General features: G+C 33.7%; 1 protein-coding gene across 1 annotated transcript; it reads right to left on the bottom strand.

Moving 5' to 3' along the window:
• Positions 1-14,151: 14,151 nt before the first annotated feature.
• On the bottom strand, positions 14,152-15,273 carry LOC150098092 (oxytocin receptor-like). Its single transcript, XM_090406681.1, has one exon. It carries the CDS (start codon positions 15,187-15,189, stop codon positions 14,152-14,154), a length of 1,038 nt encoding a protein of 345 aa, XP_090262807.1. The 5' UTR covers positions 15,190-15,273.
• Positions 15,274-15,759: the final 486 nt, after the last annotated feature.

The following is a 15,759-nucleotide window of genomic DNA, read 5'->3' as shown; positions in this document are numbered from 1 at the left end:
TAGAACTGTTTTCTAGTTCATTTGCAAAATGATTAAGCATTTATTAAATTTCAGCATGATATTTTACCTGACTGGAATGGAGTCTCGAAGACGCGACATTTACACATCAGTTGTATATTTTTCACTTAGGTGAATTAGCAGGTCATTATAAGGCTGTGGGAAGATGTTTTGGGAGGAATCCTGGAAAGTTGGATTTTTGATTCCTTAAAACAGACAAACAGCCAACATACCGACTTCATAACCTTGGTTTTATTTATATCTGAATTCAGAAGGCTATAAAAATATAGTACACTAGTATTAGTATTGTGGGTGGGATAAGGATCAGGGAATCCGAAGAAGTTCTGCTCCATAGAACCAACATGACACTTTTTTTCAAGCCACTTCAGGACTCTAACTAAAATAGGTAGTCTTCACATTGTGCGATGAAATTCATGTGCCACCTAAAGATATTAACAGGCATCCATGCTCACGTGGGATTCGATCCTACAATCTTTCGCTGGCAAATAGAGACATTATCCAATAAGGACGGCAAGTTGCAGTCATAATTCAAAAGTCTTAAGTCAAAAAACCAAACCTAAATAATACAGGTGGGTGAATTTATTGCTCTTCTGTATCCGAGATCTTGGGTGAAACACTGACACATTTTTTCTCTCAGATCTCAGATACAGAATATCAAAATCTGACAAAACATTTTGAAATACTGTAAAGTATAGTCGCTCTTTTTATGGAACACTCTAAGGAAATTCCTCTAAATTCTCAGATTCAATTTTATTTTCCTTTTTATAAATGTTCACTATTTCTTGACTCTTTTCCAAAAAGTGAATAGTTTTTCCAAAATTTACATTTCAAGTCTTATTTGTTTTCCCCTTCAAAATTTTTGCAATCATGCTTGCATAAATCCTGGTGCTATCCTCTTGTTTCATTTGAGTCATTTGCAGAGGCAAAATTTGATAAAACATTTTAAATAATGTAATGAAGGGAACATTCATACTTAAATTTGTCTCATTTATTTCGATTATAACTGGATCATTTCACTGTAAAAATGAAAACGATGGTCTTAATTTCGCTCTTGCCTAATTGAATTTAATGACGTTGGACATTTAGAATTGCTATTAAAAATTGCCAAACTCGATTTTATTTAGTTTCATTGAACCACTTTAGTAGAAAAATTAGGATAAGCAAAATTGTATCTAAAGCTATATGCACATACGCCTGAAAAAGGCCAAGATTCAGTATTTTGGCGTATTCAGTATTTTGAATCACTCGCTGTACGAGAAAGCTATTACGAAATTTACACTTTTCCTAGTAGTGTGCTCGCATTTTCTCCAATAATTTCAATACTTGTTGACTTATGTATAATAGACGTAATTCCCTTTTAATTTTTATACTAAAATTGATTCGACTTAAAGCAAAATTGGGATGACGCAACAAAAATTAATAGATTCTACACACCAACTTTCACTGATGACTTCCATCAGTTGGATCGGAGCTATTACCTTCTGTCACCGAACGTTTTCCAGAATATTTCCATAAAACGATCCAATTGAAATGAAAATAGATGATTTGATAAACTTTTGAAAGATCTCAAATACGAATGTTAGTAAAATCCGAAGAATATCTGCGTGTGGATGAAAACGAATCTAATACATGCTTAAGTGCTTAAAAATAAATGATTTCTTTTGAGATGGAAACAAAATAATATCAAATATTATCCGTAAGTCAGGCTTAAGGTTTAGAGATGCCTACCCGGGAGTTTCTGTATGGTTTATTATGACTTATGTTTTCTCTATGGTTTAATAATCTTCATGGTTTCGTATTGCCCGGATCAGCTGTTCTCAAAGTGTAAACGGCGGTCCACTAGTCAATCCCGAGAGAATTTCATTAGTAAATAAATGTATTTTTGTCTTAGCCTGTAAATTTTGAGACACGGTTGACAATAATATATGGTATTTTCAGTAGATTGATATTTATAATATCTCAACACGAAAAATTCTAATTTTACACCGTAAAATATCAAGATCCAACTACTTACTCCACAATTTGCTTAATTTTGGCATATATGAAACTTACCTAAGGTTAAAATATCAGTAAAGTGTATATGTCACATATTTTGTTTTCCAAGTGGACCACTAATTTGAGAAATACTGGTCTAGATTACTTCTATTAAGTATATAATAAATTTAGTTTAATCCTTTATCCAAGTGTGTGCAAACCAAGTTTGCGCCTGAAAGTATCTTCAGGACTGGGGTAAAGTGGTACAATTAATGCATAACATTATACATATCTGCAAGGAGATGTGTTTTGCATTATGGGAGATACTGAGATAGGAGTGTTGGCAGCTTGCTCCACCTTTGCAAGGAGTTACCCGGTGTTGTACCACTTTACCCCAGTCCTGAAGATACTTTCGGGCGCAAACTTGGTTTGCACACACTTGGATAAAGGATTAAACTAAATTTATTATAGTCTGACCAAGTGAAAAATAAACTTTCAATATCTATTAAGTATACATTGATACTCGCATGTTTCACTAAGGCTGTATAATGAATGCGCTAAACGAAATAATGTCTCTGAAAATTATCTCGTCTCGAATGAATTTGATAAATTAACTGTCATAAGTAATTTTATATCTGTTATCTCTGTTAGTATATTCTAAGATCCCAAAGTCTTGCATTATCGCTATCTTAATATACATTTTGAGACCCGTGTAGTTCAATGGAAGTGAAGTTCGCGTCTGCGCTAGTTCAAATTAAGGAAGACTTAAAATCGATTCAAGTCGCTGACCTTTTCTAAGCCTTCTTCAACCGGTTCCAGAGTTAGTCGATCTCGGGCATGGGCAGCGGGTTTTTTTCTCCCTGAAGCGTTGGTTTTTCGACCCGTAAACTCAAGAAAATCAATAATAGAATCCACATTATTTCAGACAATAACATATTGTGTTACGGATCACGAGTTGGCGACACATGTCAGTCAACTCTTCATCATATGCCGCTTATAATTCGTCTTGGGTCAGCTATCCCTGATTGGCTACCAGTAGAGATTGAACTTCCTACATCAGTCTCCAAAAGATAGATAGGGCTAAAAGATAGATAGGGCTTTTGTTATTATATGTTACTTTTTTTAATGTTTTAATTTATGTATTCATGCGGATTATCATGTGTTAGTATATCCCAAGTTCCCGAGGTCTTGCATTATCGCCATCTTAATATACATTTCGAGCCGTATAGCTCAAAGCGATTACCATCTTCCCTTAAAAAAAAAATATATATATATATATATATATATATATATATATATGCACCACTAAATTATCAACGGTCGACAATAAGCTGCTCCTCGCCACAGTGAAAAAAAAAAAAAAAAAGATGGTGTTTCAGCGCGAGTTCTTGTCTTGAGATCGAAATACATCCTGAGATAGATTTCAAATTGTCCCACTTGTGATAAATCACTGTGTGCGTATGTATGTATGTACAGAATCTTGTTGCTTGGAAGATGTTTATATAATAAAGATATTGCTATGCTGCTAGCTACTGGTATTAGACAATAATTAAGTTTTCAACTTTAATTATAAAATGCATACTCTATGTTTTGCTTCAGAAACAGGAATTTGTTTATATTGAACGAAACACATTAAATAGAATGATACAATTTTAATTTAAAGAAATCTGAATGCACTTCATATGCGTAAAGGAAAAATTTATGTAATGAAAAAATTTATTTTCTTTGAATTTTACTCTGAATACTTAGTTACGTCAACAAACCACTTTTTTTATAAATTTATTAATGAATTTTTTTGTAACTTCTATTATAGCAACGCAAAATCAAAATTCAGACATTCTGGAAATTATTAAATTGAAATGTTCTTTTTTCTCTCTTACGTAAGTTTTTTTGTTATTATTGCATTAAAAATTTAAAATCAAATTGTATTATTTAATTTTTTTATTAATTCTGTATCAGTGTTTTGATTTGTTTTTGTTTTGATTGTAATAGTTTTAATACTTTTATTAAATTGAGTGCAAATTGTTTAATCAAAAGTTCCAAAATCAAACAAATCAAATGCATCAGAACAAAAATAGGAAATTATTAATATATTTAGGGCCAGAAATAGGCAGAGTTACGTTAGTGTGTTGAATGATATAAGCCGTTATTATGTTTTACTGCAGTATGAAATATAAAAATGTTCGAATGCTAAAAATGCAGTTATCATGATTTATTTTTCAAAGTTCGCTTATTCGTGATTATACGGAATTCAAGAAATAATATGCAACAGCTTTCTTGCATCACTTCGAAATTAAATATTTGAAATATATAATAGAAAAAAAAGTTCCCCAATACCTTCTTGACTTAGAATGTTCAAAGAGAAAAATATACATCGGTTGTTTTTACATTTTTTTTAGTTATTAGAGGATATGACGGTTCCATAGCCATGTCAGTCATGTTATATACCTTCCTTTTAAAGGCGAATTGCTATGTCAGTCAAATGCAACATTATTTTGTATATAGACAGATCAAGATATAGACATTGCGTTTAATTATTTTAAGTTAATGGTATTTTGTTGCGTAATTATGTGCAGTTTCTTAATTACGGTGTCCGTAATCGAATTTTTTTTAAATGTTTTTCTGAGAAAGTGGCGTCACCTCGCCTTGCCACATAAGAATACATCTGGACAGCACAGAACAAAGGCATTCGTTATTGTAGATTAATGCGATAATTATTTAGACCTTCACTTCGGCCTTTTCCATTGTTATTATACTCACGTGATGGAATTAATTCATTTAAATATAGTTCATTTCACTTAACCCGCATCATGCAGAGGCTTAAGACAGCGAATTGCTGGAAAGAAACAACTAACTGCTTGCTTTTGAAGCAATGAAATTAAGTCTCCGTTAAGAGAGAGAGAAAGAAAAGTTGGTAGAGAATATTCGAAAACTGGTATTGACATAACTGGAACTAGCGGAAAGAAATAAAGAATAAATATAACCTTTTCTGTTCCCTATTGTCCTGAATTTTAAAATCAGTTACTATATCTTGTCTTATTTTTCAGGAAATGTTTCATCAATCCTAATTTGTGAAATTGTGAGAGGAAAAAAAATTCTGCACTCAGAAGCGATTCTGAGGGCACTTTTATATCCATAAATACATTGTGTCAAATAAGTCATTTTTACATTTTATTCTTAATACGCTATAAGTTTATAGATTATAAACTTATATCACATTAGTCCCTTGGGCGACTTAAGGATTTTCGAATAATTTTAATTAATTATTTATTTTTTACATAATCTGGAAACCGTGCTCTAGAGAACAAATGTGGAACTTTTTGAAGGCACTTCATGTCTCCAATGAACGGGGAAGTGGTTTCACACTGGAACGAAATTCGTTTACCACCTAAAGACAATCAGTTATCCATACAGATTCTTGGATGAAGAGCGGATACGTTAACCACTCGGCCAAATAGGCCGGCAGGTTAATGTTTTGTTCATACCATGGTTATGTTTTTTTCTATCTAAGCCAGTAATTTTAACCCTGCTTGAAAGAGGACTAATAAAATTCTTTCCTCACGGACGGGATTTGAAACTGTTGATACCCGAGGGCAGGTGTTACAATTGAATTTCGAAACAGGTCAGTCAAAGGCATTCTATCTATTTATACTTCATTTAACTCATTATTGCTGCAGAAAGAATTTTAACTTCATTCTAGAGACCAGTGGTGTCTATGAAAGCATTTTATAAACATTAACAGTTTTATGCCAGAATATGTCTTTGTGGTATAATACGAGTCCCTCGATTATGACAACTAACTTCATATTTGCATGCTAAAAGATTTTTGAAATCCAAACCGCATAACAATATTCTAAATACAAACACTGGAATACTATTATTTGGTCACAGAACTCTTTGCTCTCTAGTATATATCGTATACAAGTATTAGACACACTTGTATAATATATCAGTGACGTTATCTGTTCATTAGGAAGTTTCAGGTAGAATTAGTAAATTGCATTTATTAATTCTACCTGAATTAGTAAATGTAATAGTAAATTTACTATTTACTATATATTTACTAAATAGTGAATTTAGTAGAAATGTAACTATGCATATTGTAAGCCAAGGTTGCCACTCGGAAAAAATCTCACGAAACCCATTAGTATTATGGTTATGTTTATTTACAGATTCGAATAAAGATATTAATATTACAGTCATGTAAATGAGTATCACACTTAGAATAATAAAAATACATGGCGCTCATCTTCAAGAACTTTGACAGATCAGCGTATCATTTCAATAAACATACACATTTTTCATTACTAGTAGAAATATAAAACATTTGCTTTGATTACAAATAAATGAAAGTGAACAACTGTAAAGTTAACATATTTGAAAGAGCGACTTATTCTCGAAAACTTGATTATTGAAACAATGCATTCATTCACTGTTTCAGCAGATATTGTTATTATATAACATTCTAATGTTAGATTACTGAAATAAAGAGCCGAAAGGCTTCACTTCGGCGATAATTAGAATGTTATGTTTTATATACATCATGAAATAAATATAAATAACATGAAATGAATCTGGTCGTAGGAAACAATAATAAAATATAAATCAAGTGGCTTTAACTGTCTTATCACAATAAATTTTTTTCCATCTTTAGAATTCACCTATGGCAAATACTGATTGGCCGGTTTGTTAGATATTCTCACTAACAAGGTATCCTGTTAGTGAGAATCTAACACGGTAGTCATTCTGAAGGATCACTAACAAGTGAACCTTCAGAATGGCTTTAGTCTGCAAAGTTGTAGGTACCATGGCTTTCCGGAAACAATCCTCCCCTTGGCAGATATGATATGATTTAATATGAAAGCCCTACAATCCCCTCGGATTTTCTTGCGGTAGATCAGTTATAAATGTCTTACCCCACCCATCAATATTAACGACCAATACCGAGATCAGTGAGTGTTAACTACGTGTGTTCTTCTGGCCGGTTTGCCTGTTTTTGGGATGAAAAACCAGTTTCTGGAACGACCACATTTTAGAGATGTTTAATGGAATTGAAATCCGATATGAGGGAGGGAGGGAGGGAAATCCATTAAAGTCACTATTATGATGCTATAGCCATTCCACACGTGATATCCATTTCAAAATATGTATCATACTCAAGCTAACTGGACAACGAGAATAAGTCCACTTAGTTGGCAACAATATTCATGGTAGGCTGCGCCGTTCGGTCGTTACTCTGTAGGCATCAAGGGAACTAGGGAGTGCCAAAAAACAAGATCCAGATCATCACTCCTCTACCTCGAGGATAGATCCGTGGCTTCTTGTTCATGCTGTCGTAACATTATCCTTCCACGAAGTGACATAAATTATGATTTATCAGCCAAGTGACCTGTCCTATATCCAATGCTGACATAGGGAGTGATGATGTTCCTTCTCCATCTTAGCTACTACTTTGAGAAACAAAAGCGCATTCAGATATAAACTCCTCAGCAGTTCTTAGTTTTACTCCACACTCAGTTGACTAATTGTAGCATACCTATTACTTTTCAATTCTGTTGTTCATCTGCTTCTCTCATTATCTGTTTCCGGTTACAGACTGGATTTTGGCTTGATGTTTTGTACTTATCAACATTCTCATATACCCGAAACACTGTCGCACGAGGCCATACTAGTAGAGCACTGCTTTCCGAGATACACTTATTGTTTCGTCTGACCTCGCAGATTTTTTCGTCATTCTCTCACACACTCGAACGTGATGAAATTGGGAATCTATATATTATACGATATATAGATTAACAAAATATAATCTATACTACAGATTATATTTTGGCCAATGAGTGTACGATGTATATATATCGTATAATAGAAGCACAGTGTGAATGAATTACGTAGTGCTAACTAAGAATGTCTTTGTATTATAATTCATAGATTAATATATGTTAAAAATAAAAAAAATCGGTAAAATGTGATCAAAACAAATGTTTTTTTATTTATTTTATTTTTTAAAACTTGCATTGATTACTTCTAGATAAATGTCAATAACAAAATTATAAAAGTGGTGTCACATATATAAGTTTTCTTTTAGATACAGCATATAACTTCGGCAATATAGTATATACTGAAATTGAATGAATTATAAATATATAATGAACTGTGATATCGAAAAGTTAATATAATTTTAAACGAATGTGAATTCTTTAATGAAGTCTAACATGACATTTAAATCGCAACTTTTCAATAAGTTTTGAAATGATTTGTTGCATTGTTAATAAATTAATTTAACGCCATCTGTAAATTTCATGGCCGATTAACTGGCAAAAGTTGATAATGAGAGTTCAGTCGATCTGTGTACCAGAGATATTGTGTGCAGAAACCAAAATTTCTGAATCCATCTACTTTTATGAAAACTATGATCAGAGCACTATTGTGTTGTGTTAATATGTTTGTTTTTTGTATATTTTTCGATTACAGAGTTGTCAAAGAAATTTTACAGAAGAGTGCATATTGCTGATTCTCAAATACTGCTACATTTCTTTTCTTATATAATAACTTTCGCCAAAATACTAATTTTCCAAATCCCTAAAATAAAAATGCATATAGGAACCTGTTTACGAACCTTTTTTGTTTGTTTGGTTTGACATAACTCTGAAACATAACCAATAGCAGGAATGCCCTTTGATAGAAAGACATGGTTTCTGTTCCCCTCGCAGTGCGAGCAGAACTCAAACTTATAGGAGCTTTTTTTCGAATATACTCTGGTGTCTAAAAACTCAAGGACGAACACTGCTTCTGTAGATTACAACTGCAAATTCAACCAAATAAGCTTGTGGCGATTTGTATAACTAAGGATTTCGAGTGCGGGTACACATTCATATTTTAGAATCGCACGCAAAAAGGTCACGTGGTTGCACTCAACAGTATAAAAGGCAAAAGACAGCGCTAAGCGAATTGTGTTGAACAAAGCTCTTTTTTAAAGAATAAAGTTGCAAATTGGGATGTGTGATGTCTCAAAGACATCATCCAGATGATTTCATGTTGGGAAGAATTATTGGAAAGCTTGAAGAAGGCCACAGAATTACTGCTATTGACAAAGAGTTTGGAATCTTGCATAGCATGTATCCAGGCTCTGGGCAGCGTTTCAGACTAATGGAATGTGTTCCAGACGCTTGCTAAGAGGTCGCCTTCGCTCTACCATGGAGCATGAACACAGAGTTTTGGTTATAACAGCAAAATGTAATCGATGGACTATGGCAGGTCAGCTTGTAAGTTAGCCTCATTCAAGCACAGGTACACGGATATCTTGACAAACTGCGGCAAGACATCTGCGACAACTAGGTCTGTACTCTCCAAGGCCTGAGTCTGCATCCCTTTTATCCACAGCTCGTCGTACAGCATGTTTTCAGTGGTATTTTATCCATTTCATCTGGCGTGAAAGCAGTGCTGATTACCAACATGACAATGTTCTTGAAATGGATAGATATGGTTTTTTCTGAGGTCAAGGTGTGGGGAAGCATTATGCTTATTGTACGCACCAAGCTACAAACGCTGGAAAAATGGACTGTGACTGGTGAACGATATTGCAACGAAGTTCTGTAATGTCATGCTTGATTGTTCTATGGTACTGTAGGTGAAGAATTCATTTTTATGGATGACAATATCACAGCATATTAATCGAATCGAGTGGCCAGTATATTCCCCAGATCTCAACCTCATAGAACACGTTTGGACGCAATGGGAGACGCATTGTTGTTCAAAATTCCACTCCAGAAAACAAATAAGGCCTTATCCATACTCTGAAGGAGGAATGAGCCAGTTTGCCTCAAGGACTCCTGAATCACTTTTTGCTAAGCATGGTACGACGTTGAGAGAGCTGCATTTCAGTTCGAGGTGGACATTATTCCATACTGAAATGTCTCTCTGCATAGTTTTCTGTAAGCACTGTACATTAATACCTTAATTATGTCATTCAGAAATTTGCAAATTTTGCTAGAAATGTGTTGCAATTTAATTTGTACGGCATTTGTAACACATTTTTTGTAATATAATTTATTAGTTTGTTGGCAATAAATTTATGTTCACCTTTGACTGCAATCATAAAAAATTTTTCATATACAGTTACAAATGTAGTTCGTCCTTAGCGTTTGGACACCAGTGTAAGTGAGGTAGTATCTCTCCTAAAGAGAAGGCAGGATCTTTCTCTCGGAATGGGTTTTTACTCCTGCAAAATAGACAAATCAGTCTTATGAAAACACGAAGTTTATAGGTGGAATGCACTCATTCCTGTATAATTTAAAGCCAGTTTTTTTAAATAATTCAAATCTCTCTCTCTCTCTCTCGGATAAAGCATTACTTAAACGAAGTTTATCAAAAATTTTTAATTCAATAAGAAATTAAATGTTGATTGCATATTTTGTTATACGTAACTGTAGATCGAAAGGTATAAATATGAGTTAAATCTAAATGCATAAAATATTTCTTGATAACGAGCTTTGTGTGTTTTACAGAAGTCAAAATACGCTAATCAATGTCCAGGGAAATAAACATATGTTGCCCGTGTACTAATTCAGAAAAAATATGGAACTGACTGGAAACTGCACTCGTAATATGCATTGGAAAAATATGCGGTATAAAAGAGTAAGGAAATTTGTTGTTGCAACACAACTGTTCTCTTTCCTTTATTTATCTTAGACATGGGCAGAATGAAAATTTACTGTTCTCTGGAAGGTTTCGTTTACGGGTTATTTGAGAGCATATAGGTACTTATTTAAAAAAAAAAAAAAACACATATTTCAGCTTGTAAGGAGTTTTGTAACATCATCATGACAGTTATCTGGTATGCAGAGTCTTTTTCTGACACGTCGCAAAAGTCGAGGCACAGAAAGAATGTACTTAGAATTTATTACGAAGTTAGTGTCGTGGCGAGAGATATATACTTCACTGTGTGAACTCAGCAAAAGCTACGGTAATGTGCGCAAGCGATCATGCCATCATTTTTTCTCATTCTCGTATCTCTAGTGTGAGTTCGTTTTTGGTTAGTGTTGTCGCCATGCTGGCATGAATGAACGTATATCATGAGTGACTAAAATTTTCAGGAAACCAGAAATGTAAGAGCGTACAAAATAGGAATACTTGAAAAGTATAACTTTCAGTGCAATATTTGTATAGTATTTTTTCCAGTATTTTTTTTTTCAGATTAATTGAGTCCTTTTTAAACAGAAGTCCTTTCAGTCCCTTCTTTTTGATAATTTATCCTATCCTATCCTTCTCATCCGTCTTGGACAGGTTGAGTCCCCTCCTAAGGAGGGGTTACTGGTGTATTAATGCAGCCGGTTCGCCACTCCTCTGCTGCATTCCCTATGGGCGATATTCATGACTGTAATCCGTGTGTGTGTGTGTTCTCGGGGCCGGTTTGTCTGTTTGAGGGATGAAAATCCCCAGAATAAACTGGGGAAAACCCTACTGTCCACGCCCAAGACCGGCTAACTTGGCTATGGCTGAAGAAGATCCTTAAGCTCCTCACGTCGTCGACGAGAATCGAACCTAGGACACTCATTCTCCAGGCATATGGTTGCGAAGCGCACAGCCACTAGGCTAACCGCGATTTAGGATTCGTATTTAACGCTTGTTCTATATTTGTGTGTTCATCCTTAACCCACACAAAGCCACTAGTTTAAGTGGATTATTAACCAGTAGATTTATGAAATAATTATTACGACCTATAAACCCCGGTGTTAGTTATTTTTATTATATTAGTTTTATGGTCGAAAAAATCAAGATTACTCATCAATTTATACGATTATTAATTTCCTTTTAAATTATTAAATATATGCACTTATCTGCGTATTTTAGGAATGCAGAAGAGTACTGAAAGAGAATTGCTAAAATGAACCATTCGAAACGTCATTTATTATGTTAAATTCGGCTAACTGCAGTTTTTTTTTTTCATCCCTAGTGCATTGATTTTTTTCTTCCTAATATTTCAGGATTGTATCATAAGTACTTATTCGGTCACCACTTAAATGATAACGATGCATTTTACGATGTTCTAAAGATCTTTTAAATTTCCTTAAATATTTAACTATTTTTAAAAATTCTATTTTTCCACTTTGTTAAAATGTTTTTTATTAATCAAATTTTATATAGTGCTAAACATTTCTACTCATCTCTTTTATGCTAATTGCGAGTAAATATGGAAAACTACATGTTATATGTGAACTGAAATTTCAGCTCAATTTAAATTCGCAATCCTGATCCTGTTTCTTAACTCATAATCCTAATGCTTATCTCCTTGAATCCCAAATTACGTGTGTGTATGTATGTATGTATGTATGTATATATGTGTATATATATATATGTGTATATATGTATGTATGTATATATGTGTATATATGTATGTATGTATATATGTGTATATATATATATATGTATATATGTGTATATATGTATGTATGTATATATGTGTATATATGTATGTATGTATATATGTGTATATATGTATGTATGTATATATGTGTATATATGTATGTATGTATATATGTGTATATATGTATGTATGTATATATGTGTATATATGTATGTATGTATATATGTGTATATATATATATATGTATATATGTGTATATATATATATATGTATATATGTGTATATATGTATATATGTGTATATGTATATATATATATATATATATCGCTTAAATTCTAGACCACAGATAACTCTGAAGCGATGAAAATACCTGACACGTTATAAAAAATACTTGAAATAATACTGTATTTGGAAGAGATGTTATAGACACCACAAAATCATGCAGACCTTTAACAAGGAATGATTAATAATAATAATAACTGTAGCCAATCTGGATAACGAAAATGCTTAATATTGAACTCAGCAATCGATGATCTGGTACTTCCCAGAGGAGCATCTTTTCACAAATCATTAATCATGAGATCAAAAATAGCAGTCGTGCCTCGAATTATATGAAGATTAGAGTGCTGAGCTAAACCAAATGAACATTCTTAGCTGCCTTCTAACACTGTTTGAAGATCTCCGAAATAGACATCTCTCGCTGTCACTGCTGATGGTCTATCAGCAGTATCGGATTAATAAGTCTGGATTTTAAGCTGCAATCTAAAATGATAAAATATTCAGGTTTGGTTTCTAGAACAAGATTGCTAGTAACCGGCAGTACTGATGTATCTTTTTATGTGAATCTCATCTATGTTTTATAGGTGGGACTCACATAAAAAAGTACGACCAGTAATCTAGTCTTATTTGTATGTTTAAAAATCGATGCTATTTAAGAATTTGCAATTTCTAAGAGCTCAGCCAATGGCAGCACTCATTGAAATTTACATTCAGTCTCCATATTTGTTCTTAATTATTGCAAAAAAAGTAATTTTTTTATGAAGCCCATGAATTTACCTCATTGCTGAATGGTTGTCGTAGCAGTGCAGTATTTCAAGACCACCAGTGCTTTATAACGCCGACAAACGAGAACTGAATGATTTTATTCAAATGGAAATAGCTGCACAGGTCTTCTTTCCATATCAACTGATCTTTTACTAGAAACAGAATCAGATCTCAGACGGAAGCCGATCGTTTCTAATAGATATCCCGGAAACCCAGTGTTTGTTGCTTCCACAAAATAGACAAACTATCGATTGAACATTGCCCTCTGTTGATAAAAGAACAACGCATCTCTCACAGCATTATCTTCCTTGGTGTTAATTATAAATTACAGTAAGGCTCAGGAGAAAATAGCGGGATCTCTGTTGGGAATTCCTTTCTTATACACAGGCAAAATCCCGCATAAAAATTGATAAACACAATACATTATTCACACTACATAATGACATTAGCTGCCCTAATTAAACTGAATTATTTCCAACTGAAAATCATTCATTAAATGACCACTCTCAATGGCGTAAATGTCTTATTTTACTTTTCCCCTTTTGTTACTTTTTATTACATTTATGGTCAGTTGTAAGTTTATATACATTTACAGCTTTTACTTTATATACACTGAGAATAAGTTTAATTACAGAAACTGAGAAAGAAATCAGCGTGATCACAGCTAGAAATAAGTATTATGTCAAAACGTATAGATATAAGTGAATATTTTATCTAAGCGATTCAAACTTTAAACAGCAATAGTGACAAATTTATAACATAGATTCTTGTTCCTTTATCGCAGTTATTTTGGCATTTTCATTTTGTAAACATACTGCATGTGATATAGTGACTGCCCGAGTCGAGTTCCTGGAACTTGATGAAAATGACATTCGACACTTGAAAGAAGACTTGGCCTTCCGATTTCTCACAGCATCCCTCCACCTGGAATATCGTAAACTACTCAAAGCTTTCATGAAAGTGATACAGCTGCTAAATCCCCCTTTAACATGGAATGAGAGGTATATGTAAGGATTTATAGCACTGTTACTTGCAGATATAACTCCGAACAAGGCTACCACATTCTTATCTAAAGATGTAGGGTCACCAAATGCTAGGATCATCTCTTGTATGACATAAGGCAAGTTAGTTACCATGAACGTAACGAAGGTCACTATTGTCATTTTCAAAGTTTTCACCTTGGCTCGAGGAAGGGCCGACACCGTTTGCTGGTCTTTGCCAAACGTTGCCGATCGCTGCCATATCTGTATAAGAATTCCCGTGTATAATCCCAAGAGCAGACAGAAAGGCACTATGAATACGGAAAGGAAAACAAATGCCATGTATATCTGACGGTGGTAATGAGGATATTGTCCCGTATAAAAGAGAGAAGCACAGTAATAGCGATCTTGGGCAACTTGGACTTCTCTGAAAACATACATGTTTGGAACGGACGGCAAAAGGGAGGCCATCCATGCTCCCAGAGCCAGTCGTTGAGGTCCCGGAAAAGGAGAAAGAGGATGGACTATAGCATGATGACGGTCGAGCGCTATACTTACTAGTATATATGTCGATGAGACGAGTGCAAATGTCTGGAACAGTTTGAATATCCTACAGAAGCTGTCTCCAGCTATCCATAGTCGTCCCATCACTTCCCAAACCATCTGCGATGTCAATGTGATCAAGGTAACTAATAAATCTGCTACTGCTAAGTTTAAGAACAGAATTTTCGTTTTTGGATAGCGATTACATCGAGATGGTAGCAGTCTCCAGCACACGCAGCTGTTTCCTATCAAGGACATGGTTATCATTACTCCAAGAATAACTATTCTGGAGGTCTGATGATATCTGGGTCCAAAGACGTCCGCATCACCAGGAATATCTGTTGTAGAATAGTTGAAACTGTTGTTCACATCGCTGCTGTTGGACATGCCTACCTAAAATACAAAAAAATTCTCTTATAAGTTTCTCATTATTTCTTGTAATGGTTAAAACATAAAAATCAAATGAACAACAATAATAGAAGGTTGACTATCACTCTAAAAACGATTTGATTTTTTTAACTTATTTAATATCTGGATCATATTATATTGTATCAAAATTTGTTTGGTTGTTTGCAGTTAATGCAGAATACTAGGAAAAAAAACCCTATTTCCGGCACTTCTTGCAATAAATGTAAACGATAACTAGTTTATCTGGAAACACTGCTAGAAATACAATGGAAAAGCCGTAAGCTACTCTTTCATTTATGTCGCATAAGTAAGGACAACCTTCGTTAAAAAATTAAACTCACCAGCGGTGAAATTGTAGGAAAATTGTTCTAATATTGTATCATTTTTCGATATGTTTGTTTATTGTACAGTTCCGTAATTTCGAAAAAA

Source organism: Typopeltis vanoorti, chromosome 16, assembly GCF_054136105.1.
Source record: "Typopeltis vanoorti isolate ZY-2024b chromosome 16, IOZ_Tvanoo_1.0, whole genome shotgun sequence".
NCBI lineage: Eukaryota > Metazoa > Arthropoda > Arachnida > Uropygi > Thelyphonidae > Typopeltis > Typopeltis vanoorti.
Note: the sequence above shows the minus strand (reverse complement) of the source record. Positions and strands in the feature narration are given on the sequence as shown.

Coding starts and splice junctions, on each gene's coding strand:
- LOC150098092 (XM_090406681.1), bottom strand. CDS start 15,189: ATGATAACCATGTCCTTGATAGGAAACAGCTGCGTGTGCTGGAGACTG.